This window comes from Podarcis erhardii (genome assembly GCF_964252035.2).
Source record: "Podarcis erhardii genome assembly, chromosome: 1".
Lineage (NCBI taxonomy): Eukaryota > Metazoa > Chordata > Lepidosauria > Squamata > Lacertidae > Podarcis > Podarcis erhardii.
Genome location: NC_138497.1, coordinates 105,485,400 through 105,501,534, shown reverse-complemented (window position 1 = coordinate 105,501,534; position 16,135 = coordinate 105,485,400). Strand labels below are relative to the sequence as shown.

Below are 16,135 nucleotides of genomic sequence, written 5' to 3'. Positions count from 1 at the left end.
AAGGAGGAATAAAATGGAGGAGCAGCTAGAACCCCGGACACGACCACTCCACTGTGTAACAGTGCAGTTGTTGCTGCACTGTAACTCCCATCAGCCCCAGTCATCTTTGCCAATGGTGATGGATGATGGGAGTTGCAGTCCAGCAACATCTGGAGGGCCACAGGTTCGCCATGAGATAATGTAGGTGAAGGCCTATAAGCACTAGTATGTAATAGCAGTGATATGAGGGAAATGAGGATTGTGGGATTTGTGTTAAATGTTGTCTCCTCCCATCCCAGCATAGACTTTGTTGTTCAATCAAGTGAAACCTTACCTGTCTTCTGTGAATAAAATACTTGGTTTGCACAGCATTTCCAGTGATAACCTGGGCTTTTTTTCAAAAAGCTGAAACTCACTGGAACTCGCAGGTGGGCGCCATTCCCATTATAAGAGAACAAGGGAGGCGTTCATGGTGAGAACTGGCACCTCATTTTCTAGAAAATAGCACTGGATAATCCAATAAGAATAGCGCTGTTGTGGAGCATCAGCTTTGTTGGCAGAAGGCCCCAGGTTCAGTCCCTGGCATCTCCAGGCAGAACTAGAAATGACCCCACACCAGTGGTTTTCAACCCTATTTTGGTTAAGAAACCCCCTGCAACATGTCACGATGTCCTGTCAGACCTCCAAGGCTGTCTCCCTCCCTCACACACAATAAGTCATCTAAATCAGTTGTGACATATACCCTGCCTGCTTTGTCACACAACACAATTTTTTGACTATTCAGCACCTAAGGCTGCAAGATGTGGCAGGAGACTGGATCACACTATGTTGTTACTCATGGACACTCCCATGGTTGGAGGGACGGGTTATTGGCCAAGACAAGAGCGGGGAAATGAAGTTCCTAAGGTGGGAGATTTTCAAATTTCACCGAACCATTTTGGGATGTTTGTGGGACTCTTCCAGTTAAGAAGCACAACACTGTGTTCTGTAGTGTGTTTTATGGCCCAAATTTGAAATGCACTGGGCTGATGATTTATTTATTTTGTTCACCCTTGGGATTTCATCTTTCCCCTTTCATCTTTCTCCTTATCTTCCCAGCTGAGGTAATTAATATATTGTGTGTGAGGAGGACACTAGCTAAACTTGTGCTCCTTATCTTTGAATGAAGTTCTGAAAACCCCTAAAAAGTAACGTCTGTGGTTCCACAATCCTCTCTCACGTATGTCAGGCTAGTTTTGTTTGTACGTCTTCCTCTGATGCACTTAGACCAGCAGCCAACCCACTAGGTCTTAAAACCATGCCAAGATCTGACAGGGCCTTATGAAACACTTTTTTCAAAACAGAATTTATCCACATATTTTTACCCTGTCATTCTGTCCCTAAACATATGAAGGAGGAATGATATATTCCATGACAAGCTGGAAAGATTTTGAACTGAGTTCCTGAGGGAATACCCAAGTCCAACAGTTCTTACTCTGAATATGTTTCCTAATGCAAAATGTTCCTAATGTAAAATGTTAACACCACACGCACAACATGCGCCCAGCTGTGCAAGTATCAAAGCCCTTCATAACCATCAGTAGTAGCTTCATACTGTGAATTCTTGCATTTCAGGAAGCTCAGACTCCCCCCCCCCCCTTGAAAAACAATGCTGCTGTTTCTGGATTATCATTGCAAATCATTTATTTCAATAGCAGAGCATTAGGCCTTGGGATATTTCCAAGCCTTTGGGTCAAATATTGATACTGGTGAGAGTCGTGCTGTGTCCTTTGTGTGTGTATGGGGAGGTATACATACACAACTGGAATATTGATGTGGTCTGTGGCTTCACGAAACAGCTTGAACAGGAAAGCTGGACTAGAAATGTAAACAAGATGTGCTGGTTATCTTCACAAATTGGAGGTCCTGCCAACCTTTTTCTGAGCCTGGCACAATTTTGTTGATTTTTAAATTGCTGTTCCATAAGGGGCATTTATGGGATGCGGGTGGCGCTGTGGGTTAAACCACAGAGCCTAGGACTTGCCGATCAGAAGGTCGGTGGTTCAAACCCCGCTGTTGTGGGCAGCTATATCCTGGAGTAGTTCTGATTCTGTTAGCTCTTCAGGGTCACTGGTAGTGTGTGTCTATTGGAGGGTTGTGCCCTGATGTGGCAACCAAAGTTGGCAAAATTGTTCTGATCCCCCTCTGAGGAGACCCCAATCAGGTTTAAGGTCTGAGCAAAGCTGAATCCAGACTGGCTTTTACCAACTTTGCTTTACACACCAGCTGTGTCCCCTTACAGGAATGAGGTGATCTGGTTACAGTTGTCACACACCCTGGTAGCATCTAGGTAGACTTGATAAATGTTGTGCATTATATGTGAGGCTGCTGTGAAAAAAGGTGCCTGGAAACATCAGCTGGTTCAAAACATGGGAGTCGGAATCTTAACTGGTCTTAAAAGTAGGTATGGGGGAGAAATTCATTCAGTCCATTTGCCAAACCTTCCAGAACCAGTACATGAACTGTAACACAGCATTTCCTTGACATTCACCATTATCTAAATTTTGTGATGCAATTTTGCAACCAAATAAAACGTATAAAAATGATTTTTATTTATTTATTTCACAAGATATCATTTGATTGTAATGAAACCCCCAAGTACTTTACAAAAAGAATAAAACAAGAAAATTATCCTCAAAAACCCGTTAAAAATAAATATTAAAAACAATTCAAAAAGTACATATGCAGAATTGATGAAAAGAGCATACAAAAATGTATTGTATTAGAAAAAATTACTTGCAAAAATGCATATTTTGGGGGGGAACGTGGATCAGAATGTGTATGAATATCCATGGGGGTCCTTCCAGCTCCACGATTCTGATTCAGAACTTCTCAAAAATTGAGAAACTGAAGTTGGCAGATTTGCCCACCCCTACTTATAAATGATCTTATATTTTCACATCTTTATTGGATCCCACTTGTTTCCAGGCACAATTCTCAGTTTGTTTCCAGGCATAAAACTACTTTTGATTCATAAATTCCTATTGTTAACTCCTTTGCTATTTTATTGCGGATCTTTAATTGGACTTGAAAGCTTCCTTTGAGACTTTTAACAATAGAAATGCATCACTGTAAGTTCTTTAGGAGCAGTCATTTTTGTCTTTGCTCTTGTGGTTTTATTGTATCTGTTTTAAACTGAGTGCTGCCCTTTTACTGATGGGTGGTTTATGAATGGACTTAAACAAAGTCTGAAGCTGGTGACACATCCCCAAGCTTCCTTCTTACCATTGGTGGGTCCTGTTCCGGTTGTTTGTTTTTTATGAAATCATGCATTCCTTGTTCAAGGGGTCAACTGATTTCACCCTTCCCATGTTAGCTACCTGGATCTCTTTGTTGGTGCAACAGACTCCTTGAGTTACCTTCTTTGGGCCAAAATGTCAGATGCAACTAAAGTTGTGTGTGGTTGTTCTGGCTCCCATGTTTCCCAATGTTTTCTCTGATCTATGGCAGAGCAAGGAGGAGCAACAGCTTCTCTGGACATAAGCTTTTCTCAATAGTCCCTCAACTCCTGGTGTCACAAACACATTTGGGAGTCAGATTAGACTAAACTTCATCCCCATTCAGGGGCCCTTGCTCCCCTGTTCATCAGCGTAGGAGCAAGGACCTGCCAATTAGCCCAGCTCCACTGGTCTTCATGTGAAGAGCATGAGTGACTGCAGTGACAGAGCACTATGCATGAAGGAGGTTCCTTTCAACCTAGAACGCTGATAGTGCAGGATTTTGGGTCAAGCAGAATCTTCTGTGCATGCAGTTGTATACCCAAAGGCTCGTTCATTGCAGGTGGCTGTTCTCTTTGCATTAAAGGTGATGGACTACTTGGCACATCCTTGCTCCTACGCTGATGAACAGGGGAGCAAGGGCCCCTGAATGGGGATGAAGTTTAGTCTAATCTGACTCCCAAATGTGTTTGTGACACCAGGAGTTGAGGGACTATTGAGAAAAGCTTATGTCCAGAGAAGCTGTTGCTCCTCCTTGCTCTGCCATAGATCAGAAAAGTATAAGTACAGTCGTACCTTGGTTCTTGAACGGCTTAGTTGTTGAACAAATCGGCTCCTGAACGCCACAAACCCAGAAGTCAGTGTTATGGTTTTCGAACATATTTTGGAAGCCAAACGTCTGATGCGGCTTCTGCTTGAGTGCAGGAAGCTCCTACAGCCAATCAGAAGTCTTTCCTTGGTTTTTGAACAGTTTCAGGAGTCGAATGGACATCCGTAACAAATTAAGTTCGAGAACCAAGGTTCCACTGTATAGCAGAATATTCTTGCACACATGCGCGCGCGCGCGCGCACACACACACACACACACACGGAATACTCTTGCATACAAGTTTTCCAGTTTTTCTCTTTGCACAGCTAAGGTGGCATGAACCCGCCCTTCAGAGGTGATCATTGTTATGTAGGCACTTGTCAGATGAAACATTTCTGCAGCTAAATGCGTCGTCTCTTTGAATTCTCTCACGGTTGAGGTGTTGGCTCTCATTGGCAGCCTCGCACTCCCCTCTCCCGAAGTTCTGAAATAATCTTATATCTCTGCAGCTTGTTGCATGGCTTTGGAAACAGGCATTTATATTAAGTGTGGAACACAGAGCAGGTGTTCTGTCACTGCTGCTGTCAGATGTCTTTCAGTACAGCATATGACTATGGTAACTGGACGTCATTGTTTTCCTATAGGAAACCATGGCAACTGTCAATGGCAAGTCAAGGGTTGCTATGAATAAACCCTTTGTGGAGCATATTTTTGTATCATACGTTGAAGATACTGAGGAGTATCATTACCAACAAGTATCAGCTATATCTGTTTGGCACAAAAGAAGAAATGAAAGATCATCCTAAGAGGGTCTGATTTCTCCTTTCTACTCTACAGAGTAGCATTTCTTTCATACTGAGGGCCCTCAAGCTGTGTGGGTGGGATTCAACTTTAGTTTTGCCCATTGAAATTAATGGATCTAACATAGTCATTCCAATTAATTTCAGTGGGTCTTCTTTGAGTAAAACTTAGTTGAATACCACCTCATATCTTTATCTGAATGTTCATTTGTTTGAAGAATGGTGAAGGTAAATAATAATCAAATAATAATAATATCTGCATCTTGGAACATGGCAACAAATCCCTTATCACATGTTCCCATCTGTAGGGGAGAAAATACAAATTTAGTGGCTCAGTCAACACAAGAAGCATAAACTTGATTTGTCAGAAAAGGGTAGGGATGCAGCAGTGATGCATTTTTCTTTTCTTTTTTTATGAAAAAGGTTTAATCTGACACACAGTGACAATGGCAAATAGGATTTTTTAAAGGAGGAAAGGGGTGAGGAAGGAAAATGATCAGAAGATACTAGACACAGTTACTGCCCATACCAATCATAGGGAAGGCTTGTAGTTCCTTAGAGAGGTACATGCTTTTGCATGAGGGGGAGGAGGCGCCAAGAATTGTTCAACAATGCCAGGTCAGAGGCCACGTCACAAGCTTTTGACTGAACAGCCATAACACATCGCACTCAAAACTGCTGATCTGATTGCATCCTCACAGTTTAAACTGATGGAACGGAGATATTTACGGACTGGCATCTCCAAGTCTAGACATTAAAGATGTAGCTTAATCCCAACTATTTTAATAGAATATGCATCCAAGTGATGTATTTAGGGTAAAATAGAAGCATTGTGGAATAGAAATGAGTGAACAATAATGTTTTTTGGTGGTCTGTAAATCTTGTCCATCTGTGTCCCAGGTTGTTGTTATTAAGTCTTGGGGTATGTTTGTTTGTTTTGTTTTTGTGGGCGGGGTATAAATAATAAATTGTTGTTGTTGTTTTGCATGGTCTTCCGTACATAAAGATCTACTGTAATAGAAGTCAATTTTGACTTGTCTGCCTCACCAACACTTTAATTTGTGGATAAGCAGCAGCTGGCATGCCTGGTTTTTCTAGTACATAACGTAAAGTTTACAATGTAAATGGCAATGCACCACAATTTTTATTCTGAAACCTTGACCGAAGTTATTTTATACTCTCCTCTGTTTTCCTTTGTAGGATATCAATAACTAGAGTGACAGCTGACATTTCTCTTGCTAAGAGGTCTGTTCTAAATAATCCAAGCAAGAGGGCAATAATTGAGCGGTCAAACACCAGGTCCAGTTTAGGTAAGACCTTAGTAGAAGTACTGTACATAGTGACACTTGTGTATGGAGGTTTTTGTTTGTTTGTTTTTACGGGTGTCCAGTTGTTGTCCTGCTTACTTTCTTGCCCTTCGGAGGGAGAATGCACAAAACTTGCTTGCCTCTGCCACAGGTTGGCTACTGTTTTTTTAAAAAAGGTTTTCTAAAGCTCTGTATAGGGGATTAAGATCATATTGTCACCTCTCAAGTACTAGCGAGCAAAGTTTCATGTTTGCTATGTAAGTGTATGCTTAGCATCAGCTTAAGAAAGGTGAAATGTTATGGTGCGTTTGTTCACAGCGTTGTAAAATTTATGAACCTTTATATTGTAAACCGCCTTGTGATCTTTGAATGAAAGGTGGTATAGGAACTTAATGAATAAAATAAATAATAATAAAATATATGCAATTTTACGAAGAACGTGTCAAAGGTATTCCTAACTTCAAGCACACTGGCACTAGAACTGATAAATAAAAATGGCATTGTGAGAGATTGGAGGGTCCAGAGCTTGGTTGGTTGCAGTGTGGTTTGATTGTATGTGTGAGACAGGGAGGGATTGTGGGGTCAGATTAGCCCTATTGATTTGTATGCTGTTGTGGGGGATAGATCATTGTCTTGTTGGGCTGTGGATAAAGGGGAGCCACACGGGGGTGAAGGCATCCTCCTTTGCTTGGCCCCATGCCAGTTTAAGTTTGTTGGTTAACTTTTCTAGTAGGGCAGTTTCCCATATATTTTGGTACCAGTGGTCTATGTTCGCTCCTGATGGGCTTTTCCAGGGTCTAGTTACTGGTACATTTCTAGCTGCTTTTCCTTGTTTGTTTGTTTTGTAACACAATAAAATATTCAGTAAAAACCAATTTAAAATAAATAAATAAAAAGGACAAGGGACTGCAGTTTTTGAAATGGCAAATTCAGTTATTTCAACCTGTTTTTGGAACGTGTTGATGTCCCTCCATTTTTCATTTTGCAGCGGAAGTACAGAGTGAGATCGAGCGTATTTTTGAGTTGGCACGATCCTTGCAGCTGGTTGTTCTAGATGCAGATACAATCAACCACCCAGCACAACTTATTAAAACATCCTTAGCGCCGATTATTGTCCATGTTAAAGTGTCATCTCCAAAGGTAACATACGTTTTGTGTGTGTGTGTACAAATTTATAGCTTTGTCTTTAAAATATTTCATCTTGAATACACTTCATATTCTTCCCAAAAGAACGCTCCTCCTTTTTATGCTATTTCCTTTAAAACATACATTGAGGAAGTTAATGTAGCACTAAGTAGGGTGTGCGTTCAGGGAATGAAGTCCACTTGCACAACAGGATGTTTGCACACCTTTCTCCCTGCATGCCTCCCGCACACGCTATAAACATATTCAGGGGGTTCCCCCACCTCTCCAAAGTGGACTTAGGGTGTTTCAGGGGTTAGGGGGAGGGAGTGAAGTCCCATTTCTGTGTTTCTGCATATGCATCAACTTCGTTGAATCTTGACCTAAACCTTTGTGTGTCGCCAGAATCTTGCTGATCGTGTGCAGCAACTGAGTATCATAGGATGTTCACCTCCCTTCTGGTCCCACAAAAACGCCTCTGTGTACCTTGCATTCTGCTTGTGCTTGGCAGGGCCTGACGATCACTATGTGAAGTGGGCTTCCCAGATAACTGTGGAGACATGAGTTCCTAATCAGGCCAGAGAAACAGAATTTTTGCTGCTAATGATGGTTGGGACAGCCATTTCAGTTCCTTTTTTTCAGGTCCATATGTCTTTACCCCACTTTTTTTCTGTCTTAATTTTGCCTTTTCTAGGACAAGAGCTGTGGCCCATTCAAACATTATAGTACCCAACCAGGAGGCTAATGAAAAATACTTCTGACTCTACACTGGAATTATGTTTGTAAGCTGCTTACCAATGTAGCCCGACCTTAGGGTTTGCTAGCATGGTGGGCATCCATGCAATTGGGCTGATCCAAAATAGTTAAGTAACTTACAATCATTTTAAACCTATACGGAATTGTTGCCACGAGGAAGCATTACTTTATCCCTATGTACTTGACATGTTCCCCACTAACATTAGAATGTATCTTTTCGTTCCCTAGCAAAAACACCCTCCAGATGTTGTTGGACTGCAACTCCCATCATCCCTGACCAATGGCCATGCGGGCTGGGACTGATGGGAACTGGAGTCGAACAGCAGCACCTGGAGGATCACAGATTCCCTATAGATAATGGCTGACAGGTACACAACCTCAGCTGTCCGTACCACGATATATACAATAGCCACTCACACAGTGACCATCACAAACCCGTAGTTTAATATGTGGAAGCTGATACGCCTCCAAAATTTACCTCCTTGCTATGCAGTCTGAAAGTAGTCTGATGCTTGTTTTCTCTTCTTTCAGGTCCTGCAGCGACTGATCAAATCAAGAGGAAAGTCACAAAGCAAACACCTGAATGTCCAGTTGGTTGCAGCAGATAAACTTGCACAATGTCCTCCAGTAAGTAACGGACCGGGAAAGATTTTCACTTGGTGCACATTTTTCATGACACATCAATTCACACATTAGCAAAAGCTGTTGTATTGATGTAACATTGTTTTAACAACGGTACCCATCCTTACTGAACGGGCTATAAATAGCAAGTGATCAGATCCTAAATGTGTTAGAAGAGAGGTCACAAGTCTCACGAAGAGAAGCACTCATCTTTCCACCTCCTCCCATTGTTCATCATGCTTAGTGATGTGCTAAGGCATCTAGGGTTACAGTAACAACCCACTTCTTTTCCACCCGGTACTGGAGAAATTGGCACCACTAGAATAAAGCCCTCTCAGGTTTACATTACGAGGTCCAGTGTATTGCCTTTCTGTCACTGAATCATTTTCCAGTGATTTGTGCTTGTTGAGCTGCAGGGAAGGGAAAACCCATGCCTGCTGCTGAAATAAATTAAGGTCAAAAGCAAGCATTAATTGTGTGCCATATACTTGCTCATTATGTTGTGCAGTATAGCAACAATCCATTTGCAATCAAAACATTTGAATTGAATAATGGCATCTCCCCCACCCCAGTTTTCTTATAAATGAATAATTTTCACTTACAAACTTGTGTCCAGACAGTCTTTTCCCACTCTGGTTTGTGATGGACTCTGAGGCTATGAAAAGGTGGGAGATGCTTTTTAGTGGTGGAGGAGATTGAAACGGGCGAGAGGAACAAATTAAAACTGTTAAAGTTGACAGTGTTTGCAAAGACTTCTGGGTGATATTCAACTAAGTCATATACTCTAGAGTTGGACCTATTGAAATCAGTGGGCCGACTATGTTGGCTATCACCCTCCATTGTCTAGCTGTTAAGAGCTGAAAAGTTTGATGCCATGCTTTCTTCTGAACAGGAAATGTTTGATGTTATTCTGGATGAAAATCAGCTTGAAGATGCTTGTGAACACTTGGCAGAATATCTTGAGGCCTACTGGCGTGCCACACACACCACAAGTAGCACACCCATGACACCTTTGCTTGGAAGAAACTTAGGCTCCACTGCACTATCCCCTTACCCTACTGCAATCTCTGGATTACAGGTATGAATCCATGCTTTTGCCAGCAGTGCAGATCAGCTTCATGATGATGTATAAAGTGGTTTGTCCATATCGAACCGTGGGATGGAAAGCCAACTGGCTTGGCCCCAGCCGGAATGTCTCCCTTCTCAGCCTTGCCGCTGCAGAGATCTGTCAGTCCTCCTCCTCCGACGTGCGTCTGCGACTCATGCTGCTGTGCATGCAAGAGCACACATTACTCAACAGAGTAAACACACAACAGATCAGGCTTGAGGCGTGGATACTATACTAAACTACGCATTTATTATACATAAATCAGGACAAAGAAAAACATGGCCTCTCCCCCTGTTGTTCCTCTCGGAGAGAGAGGAAACAAAAGCAATGCAGAGCAGATGTTCCACTCACAGGACTCCAGTAATCTGTGCTGGAATGTAAACAGACATGTGGCATGTAACAATCCCACATATCTGCAGCAAGGGTGGAATGGAATCTATCTATATATCACACACATACACATTGGACCCTGTGTAAATGCAAATAAAATAAATGTATGCACAACAGCTGCCCCATACCTACAAATGAGGGTATTTCCATTACTTTGTGCACAGTATTATCCCATATTGGATATGTGTGCACACTTCTCCACATTCAAATTTGAGTCCTCCACCCAGGGCTTGGGGATGTTCTCATTGTGTGTTTTCAGTGGCAAATGCTTCACTGGCAAACATTAGCAAAACAGAACCAATTGGGGCTGATCCATAAATGCATTCCTTGCAGTCCAGTCCTAGTAGTGTCGTGCGTTCAAGTGATACGGAAGTTCTGTTTAGCTAGTTGATCAGTCTGAGATGGCTCATTCCCAAAGACAAGTCGTCACCATGCTACAGTCAATGAGTAATGTATTTGGCCTTAGTCAAGAGAATAAGAAGAAATTCCAGTTAATTAAGTAGACTTCACATTGGGTAGCTTTGTTTGAATGCAACAGAATATCTATGATGCTAATGCTACTGTGCAGACATCAAGAGCAATGGACATAATTACCTTTGCATTTTTAGCATGAAAAAGCTGCACAGAACATTCTTAGAAGATAAGTGAGTTATATAAATATATGCCACTAACTGCTGCAATAGTTAAGCTTGCTGAATAGTTTTCATTCATTTTTCATATGTTGACCAGTTCACAAAAGTTATAAGACGGAAATTCTCTCCCATTTGCCTTCTTTCTCCCCAGAGGCAACACCTTAGCAAAATTCATTCATCTGTTTGATTTTTTTTTTTAATGATGGATAAAATATTATTCCCATTATAAAAAGATTCTGACCATTTTTTTCCACAGGGATAGCTCAAAAACGGCTGGCCTTTGAAACTTCAAACGTGGCATGTAAATAGTCCTTAATGAGAAGTACGTGCTTTACTAAATTTGGAGAAAAATATGTCTTTTCAGTACGAGTTCTGTACGTTTGTAAATGCAAGACCAAGATGTGCACAGAGATCAATTTCACTAAAGAGCTTGGCACATTTGTGTGGCTTTTGATATGTGTACACTTTCCACTGTATGTCAGCTGAAGAGCTTAGCAAGTTAGCAACATTCCTGAAAATTAGATCAACAATCACTTTTTCCCTTAATATTATTATTATTATTATTATTATTATTATTATTATTAATTAAATTTGTATGTCGCCCTTCATCTGAAGATCAAAGGCGGTTCACAACATAAAATACACTCGTATCACTGTTGAAGTGCTGTCGTCCCCACCCCCAATGCATGTATGCCGAAGTATCTAAATTTCAAATTTATCTTTGATTTTGTAAGGCCAGCTTTGTCACATGGTGTTGTTTCTGCTTAGTGACTGGTTGACTGTGTAAGCAACAGTTTGAGTTTTGTGCACACACGCTTGTTTTTTTATGTGAAAATGTTTCATTTTCCAGTGTCTTTGTGTTGGTTAGCCCCTTCTCTTGAACTTTGATGCTATGCAAATCCAAAAGGATGTGGACAAAGCAAATTATTTAGGCACATACCATTTAGGCATATATATATATATATATATATATATATATATATATATATGCTTTCGTAGATTTTCACGGGTACAGGAATGCAGGTTTTGGTGTCCTCGGGTGTCTTCCCGTGTAAAAGTTGGGGTGTCTAGGCGACGTTTCGACGAGGTCTCACTCGTCATCTTCAGGCTGGTGCTTTCGGCTTCTTGTTACTGGAACAGAGCAGGATCTCAGTGTTTGAGTTCCTATAAATACTGTAGAGGGGGTGTGGTGTATAGCCTCCAATGTTCTGGGCAGAGAGGAAGTTCCCAGGCTAGTGTGCCTTTTCTTCTTTTGTTCCTTAATTACTTGAGAGATATCTTGAGTGATTTCTTGAGTGATATCCTGAGTACCACTTAGGTGGGTCATTAGGTGTGGATTAGTTGTTAAAGTCTTTGTGTCTTGACCTCTTGAACTTTGTGAAGAGTTTTCCTGAGAAGATGGCTGTACTGTACTTAGTTGTGCTCTGGCTTGGCTTCGTGTATAGGGGCGAGCTGTGGTTTTGTGGCTTGTGTCAGCCAGATCTGTGTAGGGATTGCAGGGGGGTGCAGCATCCGGAGGTGCCACCATGGATTGGGTACTGGATGGTGTCTGTAATTCATCTGTGGAGAGGGTCTGGGTTTGGGTCTGGTGTGGTTGATTGGTGTTGATATCACCAATAACAATATCAAAACAGCCTTTTGCACCAACCAAAAAATAGCCAATATCCTCAGAAACCCCAAGGATAAAATCCAGTTGGAAAACCAAGGGATCTATGAAATACCCTGCAAAGTCTGCCCAGCCACGTACATTGGACAAACAAACAGACGAATAAATGCACGTATCGCAGAACACAAGAATGCCGTCAAAAAAGAAGAAAAAACTTCCTCTCTTTTCCAACACATGAAAGAAACAGGACACGAAATTAATTTTGCAGATTCCAAATTGCTCTTTAACACGGAACATCACCACAAGAGAATAATCATGGAAGCCATCGAGATAGAGAAACACCCTCACAACATGAACAAGCGTGACGACACATCCCGCTTGCCAGACATCTGGAAATTAGCCCTCCCCACAAAAACTGACACCAGATCCAGAGGCACACAGAACGCCAACACCAATCAACCACACCAGACCCAAACCCAGACCCTCTCCACAGATGAATTACAGACACCATCCAGTACCCAATCCATGGTGGCACCTCCGGATGCTGCACCCCCCTGCAATCCCTACACAGATCTGGCTGACACAAGCCACAAAACCACAGCTCGCCCCTATACACGAAGCCAAGCCAGAGCACAACTAAGTACAGTACAGCCATCTTCTCAGGAAAACTCTTCACAAAGTTCAAGAGGTCAAGACACAAAGACTTTAACAACTAATCCACACCTAATGACCCACCTAAGTGGTACTCAGGATATCACTCAAGAAATCACTCAAGATATCTCTCAAGTAATTAAGGAACAAAAGAAGAAAAGGCACACTAGCCTGGGAACTTCCTCTCTGCCCAGAACATTGGAGGCTATACACCACACCCCCTCTACAGTATTTATAGGAACTCAAACACTGAGATCCTGCTCTGTTCCAGTAACAAGAAGCCGAAAGCACCAGCCTGAAGATGACGAGTGAGACCTCGTCGAAACGTCGCCTAGACACCCCAACTTTTACACGGGAAGACACCCGAGGACACCAAAACCTGCATATATATATATATATATATATATATATATAAACTTAAGCTAGTATGTATCGATCTGAGATATGTTGCAGTGACTGGTGACGCAGTCTAAATAGGATTCTGCTAGGTGTAAGGGAGTCTAGATAAGGGCCCACTTTGTTTAAATACTGAGTCAACTTCATCCATGCTAACAATGGGCTGGGACACTGCAGGAGCCACATTTCAAGGTCTTCTGAGTAATTAACAGAAGAAGTTGCTACAGTGGGTATGATTGCATGAGGCTGAGGTTCAATTCTAGGCAGAACACAATAAGAGTGTGGGTGTTCTACGTATTTAAACAAGTTTCAAGCCAGTATGACTAGTGTTGCTTCCTGCCATAGGACCTTGGGAACTCATTATAGTTTTCCAAGGAAGCTAATGATCTCTGCAAAGAAAGTACTCTGACTATCTTGAAAAAAAAATGCCTGCAGTAAGCCTACAAGCTGCTACCGACCATTGAATTGACTACAAAAATAACAGCTTAGCTATTTTACCCACTTCAATCCAGTGTGGAGAGTTAAACAGAGGGGAAACAGCACCAGTGAAACATTCCATATATCCGATGGTCTTAAATTTCATTTGGGTAAAGTAGTTCAGAAATAATAATAATGAAGCCTATGAAGAATAGGATGAGAATTGCAACTGAAGGAAGGGTAAGCTCTATTAGTATATGCTGAACAAGAAAGGGTTACAAATAAAACATTGTAAATCAATGGGAGAAAAGTAGGCAACTTTAGAATTGCCCGCAATGGAAGTATATCTCAATATGCTTTTTAAGAGCTGCATTTTGGAGGAGGTCTTATTTTGAATTTCCAAAAGATCACAGACTAAAAATACAAGTCTTAAAATTCCTCATCAGGCAATGTATCCTGAACCTGAATCCTGAGCCTCCTGTTGAGAATCCCTTCTCCCTGCCAAATGTTTTAAAATAATGTCGTATAGAAGACATCATGCTCCACTGTTTTCTCACATCAGCTTTGAAACCAGACTGTATTCCCAAGTATACAAAATAGCAGCCAAATGTCTCTTAAATGAATGATGGGAGCATATGGATTCAGAAGGCCCTCTCAGAACAAGAATGCAACTAATTCAGAAGGAGCGAAATGAAATTGTTTCTCCCAACTCCCCTCACACCCCTTTGTTGTTGTTGTTGTTGTTTTTTAAAAAAACCTTGAATTCTTTACTATTTATAGAGCCAACGAATGAGGCATAGCAATCATTCTACTGAGAACTCTCCAATTGAACGACGGAGCCTAATGACCTCTGATGAAAACTACCACAACGAAAGAGCTCGGAAGAGCAGGAACCGCTTGTCTTCCAGTTCCCAACACAGCCGAGATCATTACCCACTTGTGGAAGAAGAGTACTCCGACTCATACCAGGACTCCTACAAACCTCACAGAAACAGAGGGTCTCCTGGAGGATACAGCCATGATTCCCGACATAGGCTTTGAATACAAGAACCTGGGGGGAAATGGTACTCGTCCGTTGCCAACTTGCCATAACATAGCTAGGCCAAACGAATCAACTCGATTTGGCAGCTGCGGCATGGTTTTTACTATGCTTACAGGCTGCCGCCGTTTAATGCTATATAAAAAGGGGTGAAACATACAGATCATGCCCTTCATATGTTTAGGAAGAAGATAGTTTGCCCAGTCACTTTAGATGTGTTTTATTTCCAGTGTAGAGATTTAATTTTAGAATCAGTACCTTTTCTCTTCATTAGACACTATTAGACACATCAATTTGTAATTTAGGATTACCTGTTGAAGCGCATATAAAATGATTTCCTGCACTGGAAATTCCAAATGACCAGTTCCAGTTGGAACCAATTTATAAACCAATTCCTGTTGGAATTTGGGCGAAATTGACTGGAAAGTCAACCTGAGCATGTTGCGGTCAGTTTAAAATTAAAATAAAATAAAATAAAATAAAATAAAATAATGAAGAATAATGAAACCATTATAATCAAAATAAATAAAAGCTATAGAACTTGTTTATCAGAAGGTGAATTTATATAGATAGATAAATACGGATAAAAATAAAACAATTTTAATGTATTGTAAGCAGTCAATAGTGCCAAAAACGATGAGCGAATGCAGCAGTTAGACTACTTCCCAGTTTAAAGTGATCTGTATGGGATGAGTTTTTTCTCTCTCTCCTCCCAGCATATGCATTGCAGCAAACTGTATGATGTCAATAGTTTTTTTGCATTTTGCTAATGACAATATAGAACTATTTCAGGAACTTTAAATAAACTAGGAGTGAAGAAGCCTAACCATTTTTAATGTGGTGGTGGTGGAGGATGTGGGCACACATTCACTGTCCTTGAAACATGCTCCTTTAATCCCAGTCACACCTTCGAAGTGTGTGAAGTGGATGCTTGGGATTTTGCTAGCTGGCCCTGCCTCGGCTATCACATGCTAAGCATAAGGTGTGGCTGTTTTGCTGAAGGCTCTTCTGGCGCAATCCAAGTCCCTAATTGCATGTACAGTTCTACATGTGTGGAGCCCTGATCCCCTCTCCCTGCACCCAGGTCTTGTGAAGGTGTGAGCAGGGCTTGTTCACTCGTTGGAAGATGTGGACACTTTGGGAATTTGGTTATTGTTTATTTCGTTGGCTAACAATGCTTAAGCACTACTAATAATCTGTATCAGGCACAAAGCTCATAACCATCTTAATGTTCTACTTGGGTAAA

The 16,135-nt window shown here is 41.4% G+C and overlaps 1 protein-coding gene across 3 annotated transcripts in view; it reads left to right on the top strand.

Annotated features, from left to right (window-relative positions):
- Positions 1–16,135, top strand: part of CACNB4 (calcium voltage-gated channel auxiliary subunit beta 4) — a 126,554-nt gene extending 110,419 nt beyond the window's left edge. For 2 of the 3 annotated variants that reach the window (XM_081872255.1, XM_081872256.1), the window contains 5 exons: positions 6,045–6,154; positions 7,140–7,291; positions 8,561–8,656; positions 9,543–9,728; positions 14,631–16,135. In XM_081872255.1, coding sequence (XP_081728381.1) covers positions 6,045–6,154; positions 7,140–7,291; positions 8,561–8,656; positions 9,543–9,728; positions 14,631–14,891 — 805 coding nt within the window. In that variant the 3' untranslated portion in view covers positions 14,892–16,135. Of the gene's footprint in view, positions 1–6,044; positions 6,155–7,139; positions 7,292–8,560; positions 8,657–9,542; positions 9,729–11,036; positions 11,103–14,630 lie in introns of all 3 variants that reach the window. The other variant, XR_014158987.1, reaches the window with a different exon arrangement.